Source organism: Zophobas morio, unplaced genomic scaffold (assembly GCF_036711695.1).
Source record: "Zophobas morio isolate AGI-343-1 ecotype UQ-CSIRO unplaced genomic scaffold, CSIRO_AGI_Zmor_V1 ptg000004l, whole genome shotgun sequence".
NCBI classification, from domain to species: Eukaryota; Metazoa; Arthropoda; class Insecta; order Coleoptera; family Tenebrionidae; genus Zophobas; species Zophobas morio.
In genome coordinates this window covers 7,775,232-7,799,532 of record NW_026972109.1, presented here as the reverse complement: position 1 = coordinate 7,799,532, position 24,301 = coordinate 7,775,232, and the positions used below count along the sequence as shown (strand labels likewise).

The window sequence follows — 24,301 nt, the reverse complement described above, 5'->3', positions numbered from 1 at the left end:
AAACTGTGGACGCAAACAACAAACCAAATTACGCAAAAACCTAACTCACAACTGTTTGAAATGTCGATAAGGTGGAACGGTTTTGTCGCCGAACTTATATTTTTGTGACCAAAAAATTCGAAAGTGTGCATATATGCGATATTAAATATTTTATTTAAAAAAAAACTCGGTGAGTTACATAGTGGCCACTATGGGATTTCACACACGTGTTTTTTGCATCATTTGCATTGCACAAATTAAACAACGATAAAATAAAACCGATACTCCTGCAATAAAACCGTGTTTTGCAAGTATAAATTACTAAAAAATAACCTAGACTTTAATGCAATTTATTTTTAATAGTCGCTAGTAAAATAAAGTAATACTAAAAATAAATCAAATTCTGTTTATTATCATGGCAAATAACACCCATCATTTACCACTATTTCCTTTTAGTATGATGATCGACACCTCCTAGCAAATTCAAGGCTAGTACCATATGAACAGAGATTTCCTACTGAAACTCTGCAAATGTGAATATGCAGTTGACTAGCGATCAGTTTCTCTCAGACTTGTGATTAAGAAACACTTGCAACAGATTTGTGTTTGTAATTGACATTTGGATATCTATTAATTAAAGGTAAGCGATAGTTAATTACTACACGTTTCGGGTAACCCTATTTCTTATTTTTTTTTATTTTTGGAAAAATCATGTATATATTTTTTTATGAAGACAATTTTAAATTAAGTCAGTAATTTATTACAATTTTGCGCAATAAATAAAAATCTGTCTAGTTCGTAGTTTGAATGAAGCAATTGCAAAATAAACGTTGCAACGTACTGTTTTCTAATAATGATAACTTGAAGAAAAAATGGTAATAATTATACACCACTACTCAATATCGTGAAAATTTATATCCTCCGGTAGCTGCCTTGAATTTTCAAAACGAATTTGTTTTCTAGGACAAACAAAATTTATAACCTTTACAACGAGGAAACATCAAAATCGTGAATTTCTTTGTTTATTAATATTCAAAATTCCTTCCTACATTTAAAGGTCGTTCACGTTATTAGTTCGATATTCATTGGGCTACAACCACTTCACTTATAGTCGGTAACAAGCACTTCATAAATATTTCATTACAGCCGAAATACCGTCACAAAAATAATTTCTGAAACGTTTGTAATGCATTGTGTTTAGTTTTATGTTTGAAACATGTATAAAAATTAGACTTTTAAATTAACGTTCCAAATACATATTAAAATTGTCCTTTACCATCCTTTGGAAAAACGATTCCTATTTCATACATTAAATTTCGGATATATAATTTCAGCTTTGTAGCAATAACCGATTGCGACTTCGGCTTTATAAGTTACGTAAAAACTCCAGGCTTACAATTAACCATAACGCACTTTGATGCCTGACCCGAATTCTAATGTCGAAATGATCTCTGGTTTGTCGAATTTTGTCCGTTTACTCTTGAGAAATCCTATGAACGCGCTTATTAAATACACGTGTAGCTGCACTATCCTTTTTTAATTTAATTAACACACATCGTATTACTGACGAGAAATGAATACTTAAACAAGTTCAAACTAACAATCACCTGCATTAAGAGTAATTACGAACGATCTAGTAAAAAATAATTTTTATATGACATTGAAACACGTGAACAAGCTGCAAGTGTTATAAAGTTCTGTCAGAGAATTGTTATTAATCAATTATGTAAAGATGTTGAAAATCAAGGTCCTCCACTTTACTTTCTTATGGTACCGTTGCGCTGGTGAGTGCATAGAATTGGTTCTATGAGTAAGAGTGCTGTGTTGAATTAATGTAACAGAGGTTATTATATTAATAATAATCTATTTAAGTAATTATAGCAACAACCTTTTGCAGGAAGAAAATTTTATGAGATCCTTCGTATAATTAAAACCATTGCAAATAAGCTTTTAATGCGTTAAGTACAACCTTCTTCGTCGATTGAAATCATCTTCTGACTATATAAAAATGACTCAATCCACTTAAACAAACTTAATAAACTTCAACATTAACTAATTTTTATGAGCGCAAATATTGTGGTAGGCTGAACCTTCTGCAAATACTACTTACGTGTTAAAATGAAAATATCGACGCAAGTAGTTATGTCGAAGCCGAAAACACATGACAGACCTGTTCAATGACTATCACAAGTTGATGACCTAGTGTTGGAAACCTTAATGAAATTTCGAGATTCATTTTGACATTCAAATAAAGAGAAGCGAAAATTAAAAATAATATGGTGCCTCAAGGGCTTCTAGTATAATTAATCACATCTTTTTGAATTAAACACAAAATTTTACTTTACGAAATTTTTCACACTTTCATGGGATTTTTGCGTTTTATGTACATTATTATTTATTTATAACATTTGCGTAGTTTTTTCCAAGATGTATTTTCCAACCTCAATTTAATAACTATGTATTTAATGGATTCTTTGAAACGGCGTCATACTTTTACACAAAGTACAGTTTAAACAAAATACGTTTAAAGCTCTCGGGTGATTTGTTGCTCGACTGACGCCTCGCCAAAAATATGAAAAACAAGTGGATATTCAATAATTTGGTGCTTTTATTTATTCATTGAATCCCAAGATTTTTGGCTGAAAAGGAGATTAATTAAGGAAATTGGTTGATACCTTGTACTTAAGACTTTTCCAAGACCTTTGATTGTCTTCTCAAATGCCGTATGGTGTTTTAACTTGAACACCTTGACATAAAAGCATACTTTACAACAGTTTTCTTTAGTGATCGTAAATTTTCTTTAAAAGTAGGTAGCGCCGTCAGACGATTTACAGAAATGCTGCAGGAAGGAACGTTGAATCCCTTGCTTTTTGAAACATATGTTAGCGATCTATAAATATTCTATTGCCGCGTTATGCACACTTATTTTATTTAATCATATTTGAATGTTTCTAAGAAAGTGTGCAGAGATGTGAAGCTTCGGGATTACCGATGATCAATACAACTAACCAATAATTGAATAAAAAAAAATATTCAAAACGGGAAGTTTTACATATTCATCATTAAAAAACGGTCGTCAGGTGCTTCCACCCACAGCGTGAAATATCTGCCGCTGAAATTATTTAATTTCTTTGGTTGGTAACTAATAATCTTAGTTTTTAAATACCATATTTGGTTATTTTCAACATTTTTTTTAAATTGTCTTGTTTAGTCGACAACAAATTAAGATTGTAGAACAGGTTTCTTTTACAACATTTAGAAAAGAAGAAGGAAAAATTTGGTGGAAAACTAAAAAAATTAGACAAGGTATCATTTTTTGCGTTCAAATTTTTAGAAACAAATTTCAAAATTTTAATTTGAACTGTGTTTCACGAAACTGTCGATATTAAAAATAATGGGTTGTATCTCTAAAAAGTGTACTGAAACAATGGCAAAATATCGTATGAAAATTGCGTAAAAAACAATAAAACAATACACGAGGGAAATCGTGGAAACTGGATAACGAATTCAGTCAGATTAACAAAAGAATCAAAATAAAAAAATTGGTTTAGTTGCATAATAATATCAATCTTTTTCAAGGCTGTTATTTATATCGCGAAAGAAAATTTGACTTCTACTTATTAATCAGGTGCATAGGATGTCCAAATACGTCATCTGGACTTTTAAGATTCGTTGTACATATGAATGTTAAATCATCACATGAAACAGATACAAATCACATTATGAATACGACGTCAGTTTACTAAGGACACTATGAATTAAAAATCTGATAATGATACTGCTCTCTAGAACGTCTAATAGACTTAATTTTCCAAATCATTAGTTCTAGTTATGACATAAGAAAATGCATTTGTCATTCTGGTTTTTCTAAGACTTTCAAGTGTAAATTCAAGGATAAAATAAATAATTGTTTTAAATTGCCCTCTACCTACATCGTAATCATTTTCATAATTACTGGCCTAGCGTTCCAATAATTAATTAAGTCATAGTTTTATTCGTTGTAGATGCGTCTGCTTTATAAAAAAATAAAATCACCCTCACGTGTACTTTTTTCGTCAATAACGTACACGGACGTTACCCCTCGTTTAATATTCTTGTATATTTATCAAGAACCATTATGTCTTCTGGGTATTGATAAATCATTACGTTAATGATTGTGCGCATGGTCGACTTCTTTTACAAACAAACTATAACATAAAGACTAAAAAGAAAAACCGTTGTCCACTTCTATTCAGTTCTGACACTAACTCACACTTCAATATATTTATCTATAGAAAAGAATAAAAATGCCAAAGCTTACGCTATTAGTTGTTTGTTGTTGAACAAATTAATTCACAATTAAGATATTCCTTTCCAGTTACTCCATAAAAAAAGAGATTGTAACACTTGAATACATTACAATTGTATAATTAATTAGAGGCTTTTGCAAAAATATCGTCGACTAATCAGTGAAAAAATTACAGTGATGTTAACATGGCGACAACATCGGCCGTTTACGTACAAAATGCATGCAAATCCTACGGCAAAAGAGAAGTTTTAAAAAACCTGTGCATGCACGTGCCGAAAGGAAGCATGTGAGTACTATTTTTTCTTATTCTTGTTGTTTACACTTCTGAATCAGCTATGGTCTTCTCGGATCAAGCGGTTGTGGCAAAACCACCCTCCTTAGTTGTATAGTGGGACGACGGCAACTAAATTCTGGAGAAATATGGGTCCTGGGAGGGAAACCCGGAACCGTAGAAAGCGGTGTTCCAGGACCAAAAGTCGGATACATGCCTCAAGTAAAAACAACTTGCTTCCGGATAAATATATCTTCACACATGTAACAATTTCAGGAGATCGCTTTAGTGGGTGAGTTTACGGTAAAGGACGCTATATACTATTTTGGGCGCATTTTCAACATGCCAGAGAAGAAAATTGACGAGAGGTTTAACGAATTGTCGAACTTATTGGATCTACCACCGGCTGACAGGCAAGGAATATAGTTAAGGGTCACTTATGAGCATTAGTGACGATTTTACATTTTTAGATTTATAAGAAACTGTAGTGGGGGTCAGCAAAGACGAGTTTCCTTTGCTGCTTCTATGGTCCAAATGCCCGAATTGCTGATTCTAGACGAACCTACAGTAGGTGTTGACCCGATTCTGCGAGAACGGTTAGTCTACACTACAAAGCGCTATGTTTGTGATTTCAAGTTAATTTATTTCAGGATATGGGACTATTTACTTTCCATAACAAGTAAAACAAGTACGGCTGTGATTATTACAACTCATTATATAGAAGAAGCCCGACAGGCTAGTCTGGTAAGTTTTGAAAATTTTCGCAGTTAATTAAGTCGAGTAAAATTGCAAAGCGGTGATTAGTCGATACACATTAAGTCATCTGTTTGTCGATGACTTGTACATATTCAAGGGTACTATAAAACGCGTTCCAATTGGAATTTCACAATACATAATTTACGCCGTTTTAATAAAAATGTAATTAGTTGCAGCGGTATTATATAATGTGATTGTTTTATTATAATACGTTTTTGTAGTGCTACATTCTCTATTTTCCGTTTTTTACTTCGTTGTAAAATTGAAATAATTAACAGGATTTAAAAAAGATGTTTTTTTTTATTCAAGTATATAACTGTAACTTGTTTGTATTTTATACGCACGTACTACTTAGAGAATTTATGTTTAGTTAATTCGTTCGTTATCTAGGTGCTATTTGTGGATATCTAGATATCCCCATCACAATTAATGACAGAAGTAATTAAAATATGTTAATGTTACTAAATGTAAAGTAGTATACATATACGTTGTTTTAAACAATAAATAGTGCTTTTAATTTCCAGTTTTTTCAAAGTGCGTCAAAAGCTTAATATATGTATGAATAAATCTGAATGTATCTATTCTGTGTGAATATTTATTTTGAGTTTCTTCTCTCAAAACTTCATGTTTTTCTTTATATTTTAAACAGTTTCGAGGGGACAAGTTGAGACAAATTTTGATTAGTGTTGTTCTTGCATAATTAAGAAATACCATATTAAAGTAATATTAAAAAAAATAAGTAAAACGTTGTCTTTTTTTCGGAAAGCGAAAGTGATGCAATCAAATTTAGAGTGTTCTTAAACAATCTCGTTTCTGGCAAATGCGTAGTATAATGTTTCTTAAGCTAGTAATTTTGAAACAATTTTCTGATGAAACACTCTATACATGACTTAGGCGAAACTCCGTTTACTATACATAATTTCTGAGTTATTGCTCGAAAAACAGTGAACATAAACAACATCCAATTCCATATAACTGAATAAAAAGAAAAAAATTAAGGACAATTATATTGCAAAATGCGAAATTGCCAATTTTCAAAAAACAAGTTTTGCTTTTAGTGAATTCTCATTAGCATACCTAATACCCATACAAAAACCAGTTCATAAACAAAAAAGACTTTAGCGATGAGTATAGGTAGTACCAAATTTTAGCAACAAAAAAGCAAATTCCCCATTATATTTTAATTGCATAATTGTATAAACAATTCACGTCAAAATACTATCAACATTCAAATTCCATTAAAAACTCCGTTTCAGATCGGCTTAATGCGCAACGGTCGCCTCCTGGCCGAAGAATCCCCCCCCAAACTTCTCCGAATGTTCAACACCGAAGTCCTAGAAGAAGTATTTTTCATCCTCAGCCAAAGACAAAACGATGGACAATTAAATGAGATTTTACCAAGCAACTCTCCTCTACCAATCCAAAATTCGAACACCGACATTAGCTTAGCCTCGTATGATACAACTCGCGCATCCACAGACGTAATTATACAAACTACCACGAATCGCAATAATCAGGTTTTTCAGGTCCTCACACCCAATGCAAAAGAGAAAAAACCAAAAAAGGTCGGCGGCTATAGCTTGAATGGACGGCGAATGAAGGCTCTTCTAGATAAAAACTGGAAGCAATTTTATAGAAACATAAGGTTACTGTTTGTTTTCGAGATGTACAATCATTGAACTTGATTTTCAGTGGGATGATCTTCGTGTTTTTATTTCCTATAGTACAAAATGTTGCGTTTCTTCTTGCCGTTGGACCTGATCCGAAGAACATCGGACTAGCTGTTGTGAATCAAGAGAGCATGACGACCCTCTGCCACAATTTTTCGATGATGGATACCGCGATTCCTTACGATTATTCTAGTTGTCACTACAGGAACCTGAGTTGTCGGTTTTTGTCGTATATTGAAGACCCTATGCTCCATAAAATCAGGTACGACGATCTGTCGGAGGCTATGGCAGACGCGAGGCATGGGAAAGTCGTCGGGGTGATGTTTCTGGCTGAGAATTTTACTGAGTCGTTTGAGGCGAGAATTGAAAAAGGGAGAAGTGTAGATCCGGCCGCTTTGTCGCTAAGTGAGATTAAAATCTGGCTGGATATGTCAAGTAATGATGTCTATAGTTTGTTCCGTTTGTTGAGAGTTTGTTCTAGATCGACAAATCGGAGCTACTATAAAGTATAAGCTTCTGGCGCTCTATAGGGATTTCCAGAAGGATCTGATGAAGGATTGTAATTATGACCCAAAAATGGCGGACTTTTTTAATTTGACGACATATTATGGAAACGAAGATGATACTTTCACTGAGTATATGACACCGGGACTTATAATAACGTTAGTATCACTAAATAACTCTGTTATAAATCATTATTATTATGGGATTTTTTCAGAATTATGTTTTTCATGATGACCTTGATGACGTCCCAGATAATAGTTACCGATCGATGTGAAGGACTCTGGGACCGTTCCATCATAGCAGGAGTTTCTTCCCTTGAGATTTCTATAACCCACTTCATCATGCAAATTGGTATCGTCATAGTTTACACCGCAACAGTTTTAATTATTACCTTCTGGCTATTTCACTTGAAATATGTGGGAAGTATGTGGATTTTGGCACTGCTCACTTTCCTTCAAGGCATCAACGGAGTTGGTTATGGTAAGGCATTAGCAAATTATGTATTACAATAACGAAAAACATAAAGATGGACCACCAGTGACTTAAGTTGATTTCAAAATAATGCAACTTACCAAAAGCGAAATTATAAATTTGTTCAAAAATATCATTTAAATTTAAAACACCTGAGAACATACAACTTGACACTTTTCCATGATTTTTTTGACCATTGATACTGTATTAATCCAGTCATCCCGCCAAAATTAGACAGGTAAACCCTACGTTGTTTTTTTTTATGGCGGAATGCGTTCAAATTCACAGTTGGAAAACGAGAGCGGAAACCTGCCGCATATTGTATTGTTTACCCGGTCTTCGCAAAACAGCTAGCTATGAAGTTTATAATTTACAATCAACTTCGACGATGATAAAAACCGCAAATTTTAACTTGGAACTTCCGTTTTCGCAACGTGACCTCGTGGTTTTTATTTCAATTAAAATTCCAGTCCTCTTTTTCTCTAATTTATAACGATAACTGAATGAATTTTAGAATGACAAGAAATGAAGCGAGTAACATTTAATTACACCGCACGCTATAGAAAATTGTAAACAACAAAAAATTTACATGAGGTTAAATCATGTATTAGTGTATTAAATAATTCAAGTTATGGATCAAAACAACATGTATTCACAGATTACCTCGTGGACCGAAACCCCGTATACTCGTAACATACAAACAACGGATATGAAATACAATCCAAATCAAAATAAGGTGGCTTGGGAAACGCTCGGCGTACTTCGAGAAGACATGTTCAAATTCAAGTCGCAACAAATGATTAAATCTGTAAGAAAATTTAGCCTTCCCGTTTTTCAAGTCCACGAGGATATAAATTTAACGGATAATTTTCAGTTCTAAGTCTCTTTGACCAGTTTTAGCACCCCCATCAATTTCTGTTATCAATTTGATGTCCTTTCTAGAAAAAATTATGCCGGTTTTAAAACAGGTCAAATTAATTGACAAAAAATGCCATTTCTAGCTCAGGTCAATGACATATGGACAGAAAATAATGCCGGTTCTGGCTCAGGTTATGAGGCAAAATGAGCCAGAAATTATTCTATTTATGGAAAAAATACCACTTGTTGACGGCATCGTCAATGTTTTGCGCATTTCAGGTTAGAAATTCGCTAATTAACTGGTCTTACAATAAATACACTTGTCGAAGCAGACTGTGGCGTCAAAGGGAATCCAACCTACACGGTGATTTTCACTATTTATGTATTTTAAAAATTTTCAAATACGATTTCGCGGCGGTTTTTTTCCTCTCAGCGCGAAATTTGAATTTCAAATCAGAACACCACGATACGTTAAAATGTAAATTTTGTTGCAGGTTTCTGGATATCCATAGTATCTTATAACGTAAGCATGGCGAATGTTATAACCACTGGTAGTTTCTACATAATGATTTTGATCTGCGGTAAGTTTTTACATCGAATGTAAACAACCTGAATAATAATTTTTACGTAGTTATTTAATTTAATTAAAAAAGTAATAATGACCTCTAGAATTTTAATGCACTTTGAGACCTCCAGCCGTGTCTACCCATCAGTAAAATCACCATGTACTTAAATACCATGTCACACTGCCTCGGAAATGAAAAAAAATTACGTTTTTTTTTAATGTTGCAGGTAGTTTGTGGCCCATCGAAGGCATGCCGGTTTTCCTCCAGTGGATATCACGCTGCTTACCGTTCACAATAGCCATGGATTCTTTCCGCAACGTGATGCAAAAAGGTTGGCCCATAGTGAATTTCCAAGTCTGGAACGGTATGGCCATAGAAGTTATCTGGATCATAATTTTCGCAATAGTGAACACCATTCTAATACAATCCAAACGATAGGATAAATGGACATTTAGTGTAATTTAAAAAATCACAATCACGTGATTAGTGTAGTACTTGTATTTCAAAAATATATCAATAAAGCTGTTGTACTTTAATTAATATCAAACATCTGTAGATATAAAAATATTGACTTATTTACACTAACGCTACGACGAAAACAATAAAACCTTAGTCAGTTTTCCAAATTTTTGGCACCTCTACGTCTAGAACTGGCGAAAGTTGGGCGTGGTTTGTACAGGTCGTCGCTCGAGTATCTCTGGTTGTTTGCTAAAAAACCAACGTCATATAAAAAAGGAACACGCTCAAACCCACCTTTATTCATGCTGTTGCGTTTAACTTTGAGAGGAGTGACAACGGGGTCTTCCTTTTTCCCTACAGACTTATCGCTTTCTGCGGGACTCAAAGGCAACGGAAATTTCTCGTTTGCTAAAACCTCCCTTAACTACCACTCTCACAAAATTACAACGTCAAATCTCACCTGAATGATTATTAATCTTTTCTTTAATCCTCCTCACGACTTTCGCCTTCTTCTCAGGTACGACTTGCTTGTTGTTATTATTGTTCTTCCAGTCGTTATCATCCACCTTTCGTTTACGCTTCGCCCTCTCCTTCTCAATTTCTTTAATCAACTTTTCAACAAATTGCAAAAACTCAATTTGTTTGATATCAACACTATCAAAATATTTACACGGTGGTTCTTCCGTGTTTTCTTCCTCTTTCGTTTTCTCGTCCACCGCTACCACCTGTGCTTCTTCTACACTGTCATCAAGACTATCATCGTTGTACTCTTTAAACTCCGAACACACTTCCTCTCGCAACTTCGCCTCCATGGCATCCCAATTATCCTGACTGATTACGGTATTCTGCAGAGGCGACGGCACCACCTCCAGCTCCGCCACCATCTTACTATTCAAAGACTCCTGCTTGATTTTCTCATCACTGATACAATTCTGGTTCAAGTCGTCCAAATTGATACTCGCCGACAACAATATAGAAGAATTGACATCAACACTCGCCAGACTCAACTGATTCTGCTTTTCCAATCTGGCCAACTGCTTTCTAATTTTTCTCAAACGTAACGCTTCCTGCATGTTCGAAGCGCATTTGGGTTTGAAAACCTTCACTTTTTGAGTGTCTGGTGCCGAAATAGTCACTTCCGAACTTTCCACCTCTTGACTTATATTAATTGGAGCTTTAGTCGTATTGTCGCTTTGGTCGGAATTCCCGGAATCGCCGCCTCCAGAGTTGGAATCTTGAGACCCCTTGTGGTTCTGAGAACTATGGCTTTCACCCAAATTGGTCGAGTTTTGCCGGCTTGATTGACCATCGTTCGAATCGCGATCGGTCGACCTGCGATCGTTTTTCTTGTCTCTGGAACTGTAGTGGTCGTCTTTCGGTTTATCTTTCTTCTTGTCTTTATTGTCTTTGTCTCTTTTGTGTCTGTCGCTGTGCGAAGACGAGTGTTTGTGTTTATCAGAAGACTTTTCTTTCGAGCGGGAATCGCTGGATTTATCTCTGGATTTGGAATCTTTGTGGCTACTGCTGGGTCGACTCTTGTCGCGATCTTTGTCCGATCGTGACTCTTTTTTCCCGTTTTTGTCCTTGCTACTACTACTACTGCTGTTGCTGCTGTGTGAGCTATGTTTGCTATTAGTGCCACTCAAAGTTTTGCGATCTTTGTCATTTTTGTCGCGGGGTTTGTCTTTATCTTTGTCATTTTTACTAATATTGCTTGTACTTTTCGAATCTTTTCTATCACGACTTTTATCTTTTTCCTTGGAAGAACTGCTATGTGTCGATTTGGAGTCTTTGCTGCTTTTTCGGTCTCTATCGGATTTGCTTTCGCTCCTGGATTTATGTCGCTCTGAAGATTTCTGTTTGTTTTTGTCACTGTCGTGTTTGCTGTTGGAATCGTTCGATTTCACAGATTTTGACTGCGAATCTTCGCAGACTTCCATTTTTGAGTTTTCGTCTGAGGTTACGATTGAAAGACGACTATCGGAACTGTTACGGGACATTTGGGAGTCTTGTTCCATGGGGGTAACTTTGTTCTCGTTACTTTGATTGGACTCGTGGCTAATTAGACCTAAATTGCAAAATTTAAACTAGTGAGTGTGTTGCGGAGGACTTTTGGGGCTTTGAACACCAAATAAAAATATCTTAAAAAAATGTCTTTCTCATTCTCTGCTGTCAGTACTAAGTACGATGACAAAGATAGCTTGCTTGTCTAGCGCCAACTTGAGGACGTTTTTAATGATCGCACCATATTTTGCAACATAAATACATTCTTCTTTAGTCATTTACGGTAAAAGGTGATTAATATTCTGCACAAGAGATTATGAAAAAAACGTTTGCTATTTTTAGACCCGTCTCAACTATTTTGAGTCACTGACCTCATGGCTATGTTAAAGCAAGACCACAAGTTTAGTAGATTTTGTATAATTAAACCAAAAAAAAGAAGAAAAAAACAACAAAGAAATTTCAAATTCAGTTACAAAATTCTTAAATAAATAATTATTTTATTGATCAAGAGAATAAAAATAAACAATCAGTGCACGTAAGAATAAAAAAAAACTGGTCTAGACCGTGAAATAGATTATTAAACGACAGGTAAAAAAATGGTCGAAAGTTGTTTGGACAGAACTTCCCTCGCTTTTGAAGTACAATGAAATATAGCCAACATTTTCCAGTTGAATTTTTTCTTTACACAATTTTGCGATAACGTCATCAATATTTTTGCAAGGAGACGTAAGTAAATCAGCTTGGATTGGTGCAGTGTAATACTAACAATAACAGCATTGTATTCCCAAAAATTTCTGGGAAAACAGAGTGAGCCGTTTCTGACTTAATCAATAAAACAAATTGACTCAGTATTTTTTTTTTTTTTTGAGACCGGGTCTGGAAAATGGCGGATTAAGTTTGCAGAAACCCTCAAGTCTTTGAAGCATGTATTCTATGTTAAAATTTCGATTAGGACTTTTACTGGAAATTTGATGCTCACTATCGGGAATTAATATGTCAAACATAACAAGTTCCACAATTCATGTTAATATTTCTAATTAATAGTTTTGAATAAATTGTTCTTGTTTATAGTATATTTTTTATTTTGCGTCTTGTAAAGTCTTTACAGTACTAGTCCGGAAAATTCAATTTTCCTGCGCGTAGATAGGCAGGAAAATGTTTCTATGACGATTTCCAGAAAAAATATTTGACGTATCAAAAATTGTCGAAGCTTTCAAAACCATACGTTTAAATGTTCCCAGTTAATTTTAAGGAATCTGGTGTTTTGTTGATGGATGAACTTGAAAAAATCATTTGAGCTTTTAGTGTTTTATTTTCTCACGAATCTGAAAAAGTCTTGAGTGCCGCAGTATTTTTGTTGTTTTAATTAGGAAGACTCTTGGGCACGCATAGTGTATTATTTTGGGAGCCCGTGGATATTTTTTTGTAATTTATTTAAAACAATTTTGGGGGATTTTGGTGTTCTATTTTTGCAAAATTCTGACTTGACCTGTTTTTGAGTTAATTTTAGGATCTGTTTTTTTTTTGAAAAGTTAAAACAATCTTGACGTTCTAGGTATTCCTGCCTGGAAAGACTTTTAAAGTGTTTTGGAGCCTCTAGTGTCTTTTCTTATAAAAATTTACGGGGCTACTAGCCCCAGCCGCTCGCCCTCAATTTTCTTAGAGTTCTTAGATTTGTCAAAATCACTCTTATCTTAGCAGGTACTAGCCAGGTTGCCAAGATAAGGCTGATATTGCCAAATAACATACCTTCGAAGAAAATAAAGGGCGGGGGGGCGGGGGGGCTAGCGCTTGGCAAGATAAGGCTTAAATTGGCAAATAACCTACTTTCGAAAAAAATAAAGGGCGGGCGGGTGGGGCTAGTTTTGGCCAAAATAAGACTGATTTTGGCAAATAACCTACTCTGGAAGAAAACAAAGGGTGGGCGGGTGGGGCTAGTACTTGCCAAAATAAGACTGATTTTGGCAAATAACCTACTCTGGAAGAAAACAAAGGGTGGGGGGATGGGGCTAATACTTGCCAAAGTAAGACTGATTTTGGCAAATGATCTACCCTCTAAGAAAATAAAGAGCGAGTAAACGGGGCTAGTGCTTACCAAGATAAGGCTGACATTGGCAAATAACCTACCATCTAAGAAAATTAAGGGCGGGCGGACGGGGCCGGTACTTGTCAAAATAAGGCTGATTTTGGCAAATAATCTACTCTTGAAGAAAATTAAGGGCGGGTGGGTGGGATTAGTACTTGTAAAATTAAGACTGATTTTGGCAAATGACCTACTCTCTAAGAAAATAAAGAGCGGGTGGGCGGGGCTAGTACTTGCTAAGATAAAACTGATTTTGCCAAATGATATACCCTCTACCCTTAATTTTCTTAGAGGGTATGTGATTTGCCAAAATCGGTCTTATTTAAGCAGGTACCCCCCACCCCTTTTTCTTATAGAATATGTCATTCGCAAAAATCAGTTTTATCTTTGCAAGTACTAACCCCGCCCACCCATCGTCTATTTTCTTAGAGGAATCTCATTTGCCAAAATCAGTTTTTCTTAGCAGGTACTAGCCCCGCCCACCCACCTTCTCGTTTCTTAGAGGGTATGCTATTTGCCAAAATCAGTATTAGCTTGGCAGCTACTAGCCCCGCCCACCCACCCTCTCTTTTCTTAGAAGGTATGTATGTCACTGCCAAAATCAGTATTATCTTGGCAAGTACTGATAACTAATTTTTATAAAAAATGATAAAAATTTGGAAACATTACGACCTTATATGCACAAAGCAGCAAATTTGAACATCTTCTCTAGTGGCTTTAATGGATTTTTCTTTTGTTGGTTTTGTTTTTGTTTATAGTTTATGTCTTTTTTTTGGTTTATTTAAGATGACGTTATCAATGTTGTAGAGATCCTTAGGATAACTTTGAAACATTTCCAAGATTTCATAGCATTCGGTTTTGCAGTTCCTGATTAAATCAATAAAATAAATTCACGCATTCATTAATTTTTTGAGTCACATTTTATAAGTAAATCACATCGTATTTTAAACATTTTAGATAGGATTTATTCGGCAAAATTTTGAGCTGACGCCATCAATTTTTTGGAGAGGATACGTAAATATATTTTGATTAAAAATTGATCACGCTTATCATAACTTTAAAACATCTGCAAGATTTCAAAAACATTCAGTTTTGCAGATTCAAAATTAAATTACAAAATGTTTTATAATTTTGATTTTTTTCCAGAAGACTCGAGTAAAAACTAAATGTGTAGGATTATGTTATTTTATACAAAATACAAGATATTCCTAATTAAATACAAAATTTGACAACAATCGGCCCAGTACTTTCAGAGATCATCTCTCTAATAAAAATCCGGGACGGCAGACAGATGGACAGACAGACGGACAGACAAACGGGCTCGGGAAAAAAATACCGAGTGGTTATTGGCGTTTGTGATTTTTTTTATCAGGTTGGCAGAATATTTACAATAGAAATTTTGGACACCAATTCAGTAGCTGCCAATAATTCAGAATTGCCAACCCAAAAATTAGCTTCAATCATTACATAAAATTTTGTGATAATGTTTGTGACTTATTTTTGTATAACTTATGGCTTAGTCAAAGATCACCAATTTTACGCCACACACACACAATGATATTAGTTGTCATTTGTTTGTTTTCACAGTGTACTTGATTTGACGAAAAAAAATTAATAACAAAATATCGGCAATCAGGGGAGCAAAAACTCATTATAAGCGTTGGGAGAACAAAAAAAAAACAAAAATACCCAAAAGGGATGCCTGTAAACAATAACAAAATTGATTTCCAAAGTCTACAAAACCGACCTGTAAGCCCCCAACTTTGAAAAAACAAATACCTGAGAATCCTGACAAGTGTGAATCAACCGAGTTCTCTTCATGTGGAACATACACCGACTGTTCCTCTAACGGTTCAAACGGAGGAGACTCATCCTCTTCCGTTTTACTTTCATCCAAATCTTGAAACGTATCCGTGCTTTTATCGTCCTTCTTATCAACGGGCTCTGATTCCGGCGACACCGCCTCCAAATCATTTGGTAACAAATCAATATGCTCGTGCTTCACCACTTCATTCCGACTAGGCTTCTTAATCCCTAGATAACTATAAACAATCTCTTCCACTTTGGGCAAAAAAACCGAATTGATTTTCGGATTGACAACCTGATCAACGATACGTTCCACCCCCGTTTCGAGGAAGCCAGACCTGGAAAAATGGAAAAATTAATGTGAGGTTATGTGGGTGAACTTGTTCTACTCTGTGATGGTTTTACGTAACATCTCTCGCACTTGGTTCTTGTTCATGTCAGGTCTCCAGGATTGCTCCCTCAGGAAACCAGAAACGCTACCTTCGACTCTTTGTCGCAGATTTTGGTAAGCTGGTTTTGTGTCAACGTCTGCGAAGCACTCTTTGCGAAATTGGTCGAAAATCCCTTGGGCTTTTAATTCGTAGACGATTTTGTCGATTAGACGTTGGTCGCCTGGCAGATAATTATTTGCTACAACCTCCATAACAAATTATTGCACAACTGTGTTGTTTATTTATTGTGACAAGTTTGACATTTAGGAGTTGGGGATTTTGGTGGCTTGAAGGTGATGGTCCTGCGTGAAGTAACTAGGCGCGCGATTTTAACTTTGAACTTAAAAAAAGACTTCATCAGTAATACGAGGTGCATTTTGTGGTACGACGTACAGCAGAATGTCGCCGTTTATTTTGTGGCACGGAAATAATAATATATTGTACATGCGCATCTTTACCCCTACCAAAAAATCGATGACGTAGTCCCACACATTATTAAATAAATACAACTTACGGAAAAGTGACTCATACAAATTACATTAAATTCTTTTTTATAATACCAGTATTAGTCATAAATTTATCTATACTTTATTGTATCAGAAAAGAGCAAACGTCAACGAAAAGATATAGAAAAAACCCAAAACAATAGCGTTATCGGCTAAAGCATGCGCTGCTACATGAAATAGTTTCAGAATTCTTTCATCTCCGATATGAACATTATCCGGCCACGAATGCCACTGTTATCTCTCGATTGCGATAAACGAGATAATATTTAGTTTAAGAGAAATATTAATAAAGGTGTAGCCATTTCTAATTAGTTCCAATATAAAATCCCATGTAAATAAATACAAAAGTGATCATGGCAAAAACGAAACGTGAATACGTTCTAGCATCATGTTTTTTGTCCGGCGCCGCCGCCATTATATCGTTTGTAGCTTTAGGAACGCAAGAATGGGTTACCTCGGACGTTGCAAATGATATCGATGGCAATGTGAACCCGAATGAGTACGTCAAAATTGGTTTATTCGGAGGTGTATTTCATCAAGAGACGGGAACATATGCTACATTTGAATTATCAAGTAAATTTTATAAAAGTTTTCACCGTTCTTCGATTTAACTTTTAATTTTTTCAGCGGTCTGTGCATGGGACTTAAACATATGTGCCTTTTTGTGCGGGGATGACGTAGAAGACAATCTTAGAATACTGTATAATAATGAAAAATTACCCTCTAACTATGACACCAGTTGTGCCAAAATAAGCGCTGCTGATACGGAGGTGCGTCGAATTACTCCTCGCGCATCTGAAGACAACACAGGTAACATTATTGAAATTTTACATTAAAGGTCTGTTGAAATAACTTACCTGATTTCATTTTCAGAAAAAATATTCTTGAACACTGGCATGTGGTTCTGTACCATTTTATTTTTGTTAATATCTGGCATCATGGGGGTGTTTTCTGCTGGTTTGGCTATCTGGAACACAGCCACAAATCCTCATCAGGTCTACCTCAGTATATTCGGATTATATATTTACAATGCCATAGCATTCTTCACCGTGCTATTACCGATTGCATTATGGGGTGCTGCCTTTGCACAAGACCTAAGGTACAATATACCCAGCTACAAAACGTTCGACCAAGGTTTTGTAACGAAAGATCATGCACAGTTAGGTTATTCCTACTGGTAAGTAATAAATCGAGTTTATATATTTTTTTAATGACAATATTGTAGGATAAATCTGGCTTCTTTGTTTTTGTACGCGGTCAGTATATGCCTTCTCTACGTCAGAAATTATTTAATATCAAAAGAGCCTAAAGTCAACCTGGAACTAGAAGAGAATGCAGATCCTGTAATATACCTCTACTAAAACAGATAGATTACAAACTTATTAACAGCCAACAACACGTGTGTCGTATTATTTATTATAAATGTGTACTTTTAAGACTCTTAGGAAGATTTCAATCATCAGTGACAATTTATTGATAATTCAACCACAAAAAAATGCGACAGTCACTAGAACCATATTATTTTTCTTATAATTTATTTAACTTTAACACTACACAGAATTGTTACTGTAGTTTTTTTAACAATATATTTTGTTAATAAATCAAGCGTTTTTTTGAGTAAAAACGAAAAACTAAACTTTTATAGGCAATGTGAGCTGTAAAGCTAACGCTTCAACAACAGTAACACTGTTTTTGTCACTTTTTCTATGCTCATTTGTGTCGCCGTTTTGTTTTTAAATTAAATAACAAACTTAACGGAATTTAATTTTATTCCATATCGTTGCACACCACAACGCGTAAAATAAGCCGTCAAGCGCATTGCCAGTGTCCAGTGTATTTTATTTTATATATAACGTACATATGTTATAAAAAATACGAGCGTTTTACACGAACAAAACGCGATTATATCTATATAGTTAAAAATTTTGACGATTTTGATTTTACTTTATCTAATCTTAATTAACAGCTTTTTAGAACTTGTACGATAAAACCTAGATTGTCACTTAACCGTATCAGTAATATGTCACCCAAAAATGTTGAGTTAACTTGATTGTGTATCGTTTGACCCATTTTACCCAAATTTTAATATTATTAATATTTTTTTTTTAGGTTGAGGGTTTTATCAGATAGGTACGTATAAAAAAAATCTCAAAATCACTTCAAAACTGATACCTTAAATAAATTAGATAAAATATTTAATCGACAAAATAATTTTGAAATACCGTCAATTCGATTACAGTAAGTTCGGTTTCCAGAAAAATGAAAATAATTTGTATAAATGGGCTGCTCTGTTTTTACTTGTTACTTCCTAAACGTGAGCCCCTCTAGAATACGAAAAGTAGGTTTTCCTTTTCCGCCCGTCCGCCCTACCGCTTACCATAACAATATTAAATTACTAACACTAACACTTTTCTCCAAACTAATAGCGTAATTAATAATTTTAGTGGTCTGCCTTGTGTTAAAGAAACAAAATCATGCAAATTCAAATTTCACAAATATCTTTATTTTAAGTTGTTGGAGTGCCATAAAAAATAAATAAAATTCGCAAAATTTAATTTAAATATTTTCCGCAGAAGCTGTGTTTGTTTGATTGTACTTCAGAGACAAACAAAGTTCTGTCTAATGTTTTTAATGCATTATATATGATGTTTATGTAACATTAAACAATCCTTGAATAAGAAGGTTTAAATTTCGCGTTGTAATAATCATCCGTCTAAACTAAAAAAATCAACCGATATTTAGACCTTTCGGAATTCAGAAAAAGAATTTTCGACTCTCCTCAGAGGGAAGCTCGTTTATTATTTCACTAATTTTCCTCAAAGAAAACATTTTGGAAAAACTGTTAAAAAGTTGTCAGAAGCGAAAGTGAGTTCTAGAGCTCGAAATCTAAAAGAAAATGTTTTTGGTTAAGTTTCGAAAATGGGCAAAAATTCTTCGAAATTTGAAGAAGGGGGAAATTGGAAAAATTTCACTTGTTTCACAAAGTTGTCTAAAAATTCTCAAAAATTTCGGGGATGTAAATTTCGACGTGCTAATTCCAAAAATATAGCGAGTTTATGTTCATCGTGCAACATTTTCAAAATGTTCAGATATAAAGTAAAATTTTCTAAAAATTCCAAAAATTTCGATATTTGCTTAAGTTTTAATTACATCATGAATAGAAACACTTGTAAACTCGTTGATAAGGATCGTAATCAGTTAATCACTAAAAATTGCTGCAAAGAATACCGGGTGATTTAACGATTGAAGTAAATTTTTGGATTGGCAATTCTGATTTATTGGCAGCGATGTTAACATGTCAGTTCACCAATAGCAGCTACCGAATTGGCGCCCAAGGTTTGAATTTGACATCAGGTATGCCATCACAAAATGGACTTTCTTCGCTTCTGAAGCACAAAAAATCGTAAGTAATAAAAATACGTACGCTTAGACGTTGGTCGCCTGGCAGATAATTATTTGCTACAACCTCCATAACAAATTATTGCACAACTGTGTTGTTTATTTGTTGTAACAAGTTTGACATTTGGGGGATTGGGGATTTTGGTGGCTTGAAGGTGATGGTCCTGCGTGAAGTAACTAGGCGCGCGATTTTAATTTTGAACTTAAAAAAAGCTTCATCAGTAATACGAGGTGCATTTGGTGGTACGACGTATAGCAGAATATCGCCATTTATTTTGTGGCACGGAAATAATAATATATTGTACATGCGCATCTTTACCCCTACCAAAAAATCGATGACGTAGTCCCACACATTATTAAATAAATACAACTTACGGAAAAGTGACTCATACAAATTACATTAAACTTTTTTATAATACCAGTATTAGTCATAAATTTATCTATACTTTATTGTATCAGAAAAGAGCAGACGTCAACGAAAAGATATAGAAAAAACCCAAAACAATAGCGTTATTGGCTAAACCATGCGCTGCTAGATGAAATAGTTTCAGGATTCTTTCATATCCGGCCATAAATGCAACTGTTATCTCTCGATTGCGAGAAACGAGATAATAATTAGTTAAGAGACATATTAATAAAGGTGTAGCCATTTCTAATTAGTTGCAATATAAAATCCCATGTAAATAAATACAAAAGTGATCATGGCAAACACGAAACGTGAATACGTTCTAGCATCATGTTTTTTGTCCGGCGCCGCCGCCATTATATCGTTTGTGGCTTTAGGAACGCAAGAATGGGTTACCTCAGACGTTGCAAATAATATCGATGGCATTGTGCACCCGAATGAGTACGTCAAAATTGGTTTATTCGGAGGTGTATTTCATCAAGAGACGGGAGTATACGTTACATTTGAATTATCAAGTAAATTTTATAAAAGTTTTCACCGTTCTTCGATTTAACTTTTAATTTTTTCAGCGGTCTGTGCATGGGACTTAAACATATGTGCCTTTTTGTGCGGGGATGACGTAGAAGACAATCTTAGAAAATTGTATAATAATGAAAAATTACCCTATAACTATGACAGGAGTTGTGCCAAAATAAGCGCTGCTGATACGGAGGTGCGTCGAATTATTCCTCGCGCATCTGCAGACAACACAGGTAACATTATTGAAATTTTACATTAAAGATCTGTTGAAATAATTTACCTGTATTCATTTTCAGAAAAAATATTTTTGAACACTGGCATGTGGTTCTGTACCACTTTATTTTTGTTAATATCTGGCATCATGGGGGTGTTTTCTGCTGGTTTGGCAATCTGGAACACAGCCACTAATCCTGATCAGGTCTACCTCGGGATATTGGGATTATATATTTCCAATGCCGTAGCATTCTTCACCGTGCTATTACCGATTATACTATGGGGTGTTGCCTTTGCACAAGACCTAAGGTACAATATACCCAGCTACAAAACGCTCGACCAAGATTTTGTAACGAAAGATCACGCACAGTTAGGTTATTCCTACTGGTAAGTAATAAATCGAGTATATATATTTTTTTCAATTACAGTATTGTAGGATAAATCTGGCTTCTTTGTTTTTGTACGCGGTCAGTGTATGCCTTCTCTATGTCAGAAATTGTTTAAAATCAAAAGAGCCTAACTAAAGTCAACCTGGACCTAGAAGAGAATGCAGATCCTGTAATATACCTACTACTATGTATATACTACTAAAACAGATAGATTAAAAACTTATTAACAGCCAACAACACGTGTGTCGTATTATTTATTATAAATGTGTACTTTTAAGACTCTTATGTCCGTTTGCACCAATGCATTGCAAGTATACTTAAAATTTAAGCGATACTTAAAAACAGAAAACCGTTGCACCAACATCAAACCGCTTCTTAGGGTGTTCTAATGAGTGAAGTACTTGGAGTAAAGTACTTGGCAAAATCAAGTACTAAACTCAAGTACATTTTAGAAATACTCCAAGTATCAAGTACCAAGTACATAAATATAAAAGTACTTCAAGTAAAGTACTTGAAGTACTTAAAGTACTTGAAGTACTTAAAGTACTTGAAGTACTTAAAGTACTTGAAGTACTTAAAGTACTTGAAGTATTACATCAAGTACTTTTACTTGAAGTACTGAACAGCTCTGTATCTATATAATTAAAAATTTGGACGATTTTGATTCACTTTATCTAATCTTAATTAACAGTTTTTTAGAACTTGTATGATAAAACCTAGGTTGTCATTTAACCGTATCAGGAACATGTCACCCAAAAATGTTGAGTTAACTTGATTGTGTATCGTTTGACCAATTTTACCCAAATTTCAATATAATTAATATTTTTTTTGGGTTGAGAGTTTTATCAGATAGGTACGTATAAAAAATTCTCAAAATTACTTCAAAACTGATACTTTAAATAAATTAAATAAAAATATTTAATCGACAAAATAATTTTGAAATACTGTCAATTTGATTATTCGGTTTCCAGAAAAATGAAAATAATTTGTATAAATGAGCTGCTCTGTTTTTACTTGTTACTTCCTAAACGTGAGCTATGACCCCTCTAGAATACGAAAAGTAGGTCTTCCTTTTCCGCCCGTCCGCCCTACCGCCTGCCATAAAAATATTAAATTACTAACACTTTTATACAAACTAATGTTGATAGAGTTTTGCTCCATTGTAGCTTAATTAATAATTTTAATGGTCTGCCTTGTGTTAAAGAAACAAAATCATGCAAATTCAAATTCCACAAATATCTTTATTTTAAGTTGTAGGAGTGTCATAAAAAATAAATAAAATTCGCAAAATTAAATTTAAATATTTTCCGCAGAAGCTGTATTTGTTTGATTGTACTTCAGAGACAAATAATGCATAAAAAAATATGTCTAATTTTTTTAATGGATTATATATGATGTTTATGTAACATTAAACAATGCTTGAATAAGAAGGTTTAAATTTCGCGTGGTAATAATCTTCCGTCTAAATTAAAAAATCAACCGATATTTAGACCTTTCGGGATTCACAAAAAGAATTTTCGACTCTCCTCAGAGGGAAGCTCGTTTATTATTGCACTAATTCTTTTTAAAGAAAACTGGGGATTAATGAAAATAAAACAGATTAGAAAAACTCTTAAAAAGTTGTCAAAGAAGCGAATCAGGCCAGAAGTGAGTTCTAGGGCTCGAAATCTAAAAGAAAATATCTTTGGTTAAGTTTCGAAAATGGGCAAAAATTCGTCGAAATTTGAAGAAGGGGGAAATTGGAAAAATTCCACTTTTAAAAAAGGGATGTAAATTTCGACGTGCTAATTCCAAAAATATAGCGAGTTTATGTTCATCGTGCAACATTTTCAAAATGTTCAGTTTTAAAATAAAATTTTTTAAAAAGTTTTAATTAAATCATGAATAGAAACACTAACTTGTAAACTCATTGATAAGGATCGTAATCAGTTAATCACTAAAAATTGCTGCAAAGAATACCGGGTGATCTAATGATTGAGGCAAATTTTTGGATTGGCAATTCTGAATTATTGGTAGTGGTAGTTAACATGTTAGTTCACCAATGAGAAAGTGGCAGCTACCGAATGGCGCCCAAAATTTGAATTTGACATAACAAAATGGACTTTCTTCGCCTCTGGAGCACAAAAAATCGTAAGTAATAAAAATACGTTCGCTCTTCGATATCTCATTAATTACATATACAGAGTGTTTTATTTTTGGGGCGTAACATATACCTTGGTTTTTTTTTTAACATATCACCCGATATATTTTTATATATTCTGATAGGCTTTTTCTTAAGCCTTCAGGTTAGAACTGTAGGTTATTTTTGAAAGCAATGCAAAGGCTTACAAAAAAATCTTATTAGGGTTATTTTTAACAGCTAGTTACAATATTTTATATAGAGGTAAACAAAAGTACAGGTTTTTTGTGGTATTAATCTTACTATTATCTGTTCAAAAATTAAAATATCGGCAACACCGGATTTTTGGCGCCAAGATATGCTGTCAAAAAAATTGAGGTTAGGATGATCGTGGTTTTCATTCAAAACACGTTGTTTTCGTTAATTTTATTTTAACATTTTTGTTATGAAATTTTTAATTGGTACCAACTTAATTAAACATTTTTTCATTTTAGAATAAACAGTACATATGTAGTATTTAAAAAATATATAAACTATTATAATTTAAATATTTGCATTCATTATCTCAGTAATTCTTCAAATTATGTTAGTTGCATTTGTGCTT

General features: G+C 34.2%; 3 protein-coding genes across 5 annotated transcripts; 2 read left to right on the top strand and 1 right to left on the bottom strand.

The window, feature by feature from the left end:
• The first annotated feature begins 435 nt into the window (after positions 1-435).
• On the top strand, positions 436-9,897 carry LOC135140141 (ABC transporter G family member 20-like). Its single transcript, XM_064070567.1, has 13 exons — positions 436-619; positions 4,443-4,553; positions 4,601-4,760; positions 4,815-4,951; positions 5,009-5,134; positions 5,189-5,282; positions 6,551-6,775; positions 6,821-6,939; positions 6,987-7,399; positions 7,446-7,626; positions 7,683-7,948; positions 9,292-9,378; positions 9,590-9,897. The coding sequence occupies exons 2-13, from the start codon at positions 4,453-4,455 to the stop codon at positions 9,799-9,801; spliced, it is 2,121 nt and encodes a 706-aa protein (XP_063926637.1). The 5' UTR covers positions 436-619; positions 4,443-4,452; the 3' UTR covers positions 9,802-9,897.
• On the bottom strand, positions 9,839-16,555 carry LOC135140129 (dentin sialophosphoprotein). Of its 2 annotated transcripts, XM_064070547.1 has the most exons (5): positions 16,105-16,552; positions 15,689-16,053; positions 10,283-11,890; positions 10,117-10,230; positions 9,839-10,071 (listed from the first exon to the last, which is right to left on the bottom strand). In XM_064070547.1, the coding sequence occupies exons 1-5, from the start codon at positions 16,356-16,358 to the stop codon at positions 9,977-9,979; spliced, it is 2,436 nt and encodes an 811-aa protein (XP_063926617.1). In that variant the 5' UTR covers positions 16,359-16,552; the 3' UTR covers positions 9,839-9,976. The 2 variants fall into 2 exon arrangements, with proteins under 2 accessions (XP_063926617.1, XP_063926624.1); XM_064070554.1 differs by lacking the exon at positions 10,117-10,230 and having other exon boundaries at positions 16,105-16,555.
• A 351-nt stretch (positions 16,556-16,906) lies between these two features.
• Positions 16,907-21,817, top strand: LOC135140151 (uncharacterized). Of its 2 annotated transcripts, XM_064070584.1 has the most exons (9): positions 16,907-17,225; positions 17,280-17,462; positions 17,526-17,829; positions 17,878-18,706; positions 18,762-18,782; positions 19,966-20,972; positions 21,027-21,209; positions 21,273-21,576; positions 21,626-21,817. In XM_064070584.1, the coding sequence occupies exons 1-4, from the start codon at positions 17,006-17,008 to the stop codon at positions 18,011-18,013; spliced, it is 843 nt and encodes a 280-aa protein (XP_063926654.1). In that variant the 5' UTR covers positions 16,907-17,005; the 3' UTR covers positions 18,014-18,706; positions 18,762-18,782; positions 19,966-20,972; positions 21,027-21,209; positions 21,273-21,576; positions 21,626-21,817. The 2 variants fall into 2 exon arrangements, with proteins under 2 accessions (XP_063926654.1, XP_063926646.1); XM_064070576.1 differs by having other exon boundaries at positions 17,878-18,782.
• Positions 21,818-24,301: the final 2,484 nt, after the last annotated feature.

Bases quoted from the DNA above. Each gene is read 5' to 3' on its own strand.
- LOC135140141 (XM_064070567.1), top strand. From the start codon at position 4,453: ATGGCGACAACATCGGCCGTTTACGTACAAAATGCATGCAAATCCTAC. The intron at 4,761-4,814 runs GTAAAAACAACT...TAACAATTTCAG, and splicing joins AAGTCGGATACATGCCTCAA to GAGATCGCTTTAGTGGGTGA. The intron at 9,379-9,589 runs GTAAGTTTTTAC...TTAATGTTGCAG, and splicing joins CATAATGATTTTGATCTGCG to GTAGTTTGTGGCCCATCGAA.
- LOC135140129 (XM_064070547.1), bottom strand. From the start codon at position 16,358: ATGGAGGTTGTAGCAAATAATTATCTGCCAGGCGACCAACGTCTAATC. The intron at 16,054-16,104 runs GTAGAACAAGTT...CCATTTTTCCAG, and splicing joins TTACGTAAAACCATCACAGA to GTCTGGCTTCCTCGAAACGG. The intron at 10,072-10,116 runs GTGGGTTTGAGC...TTGGTTTTTTAG, and splicing joins ACGCAACAGCATGAATAAAG to CAAACAACCAGAGATACTCG.
- LOC135140151 (XM_064070584.1), top strand. From the start codon at position 17,006: ATGGCAAAAACGAAACGTGAATACGTTCTAGCATCATGTTTTTTGTCC. The intron at 17,463-17,525 runs GTAACATTATTG...TTTCATTTTCAG, and splicing joins CGCATCTGAAGACAACACAG to AAAAAATATTCTTGAACACT. The intron at 17,830-17,877 runs GTAAGTAATAAA...ACAATATTGTAG, and splicing joins CAGTTAGGTTATTCCTACTG to GATAAATCTGGCTTCTTTGT.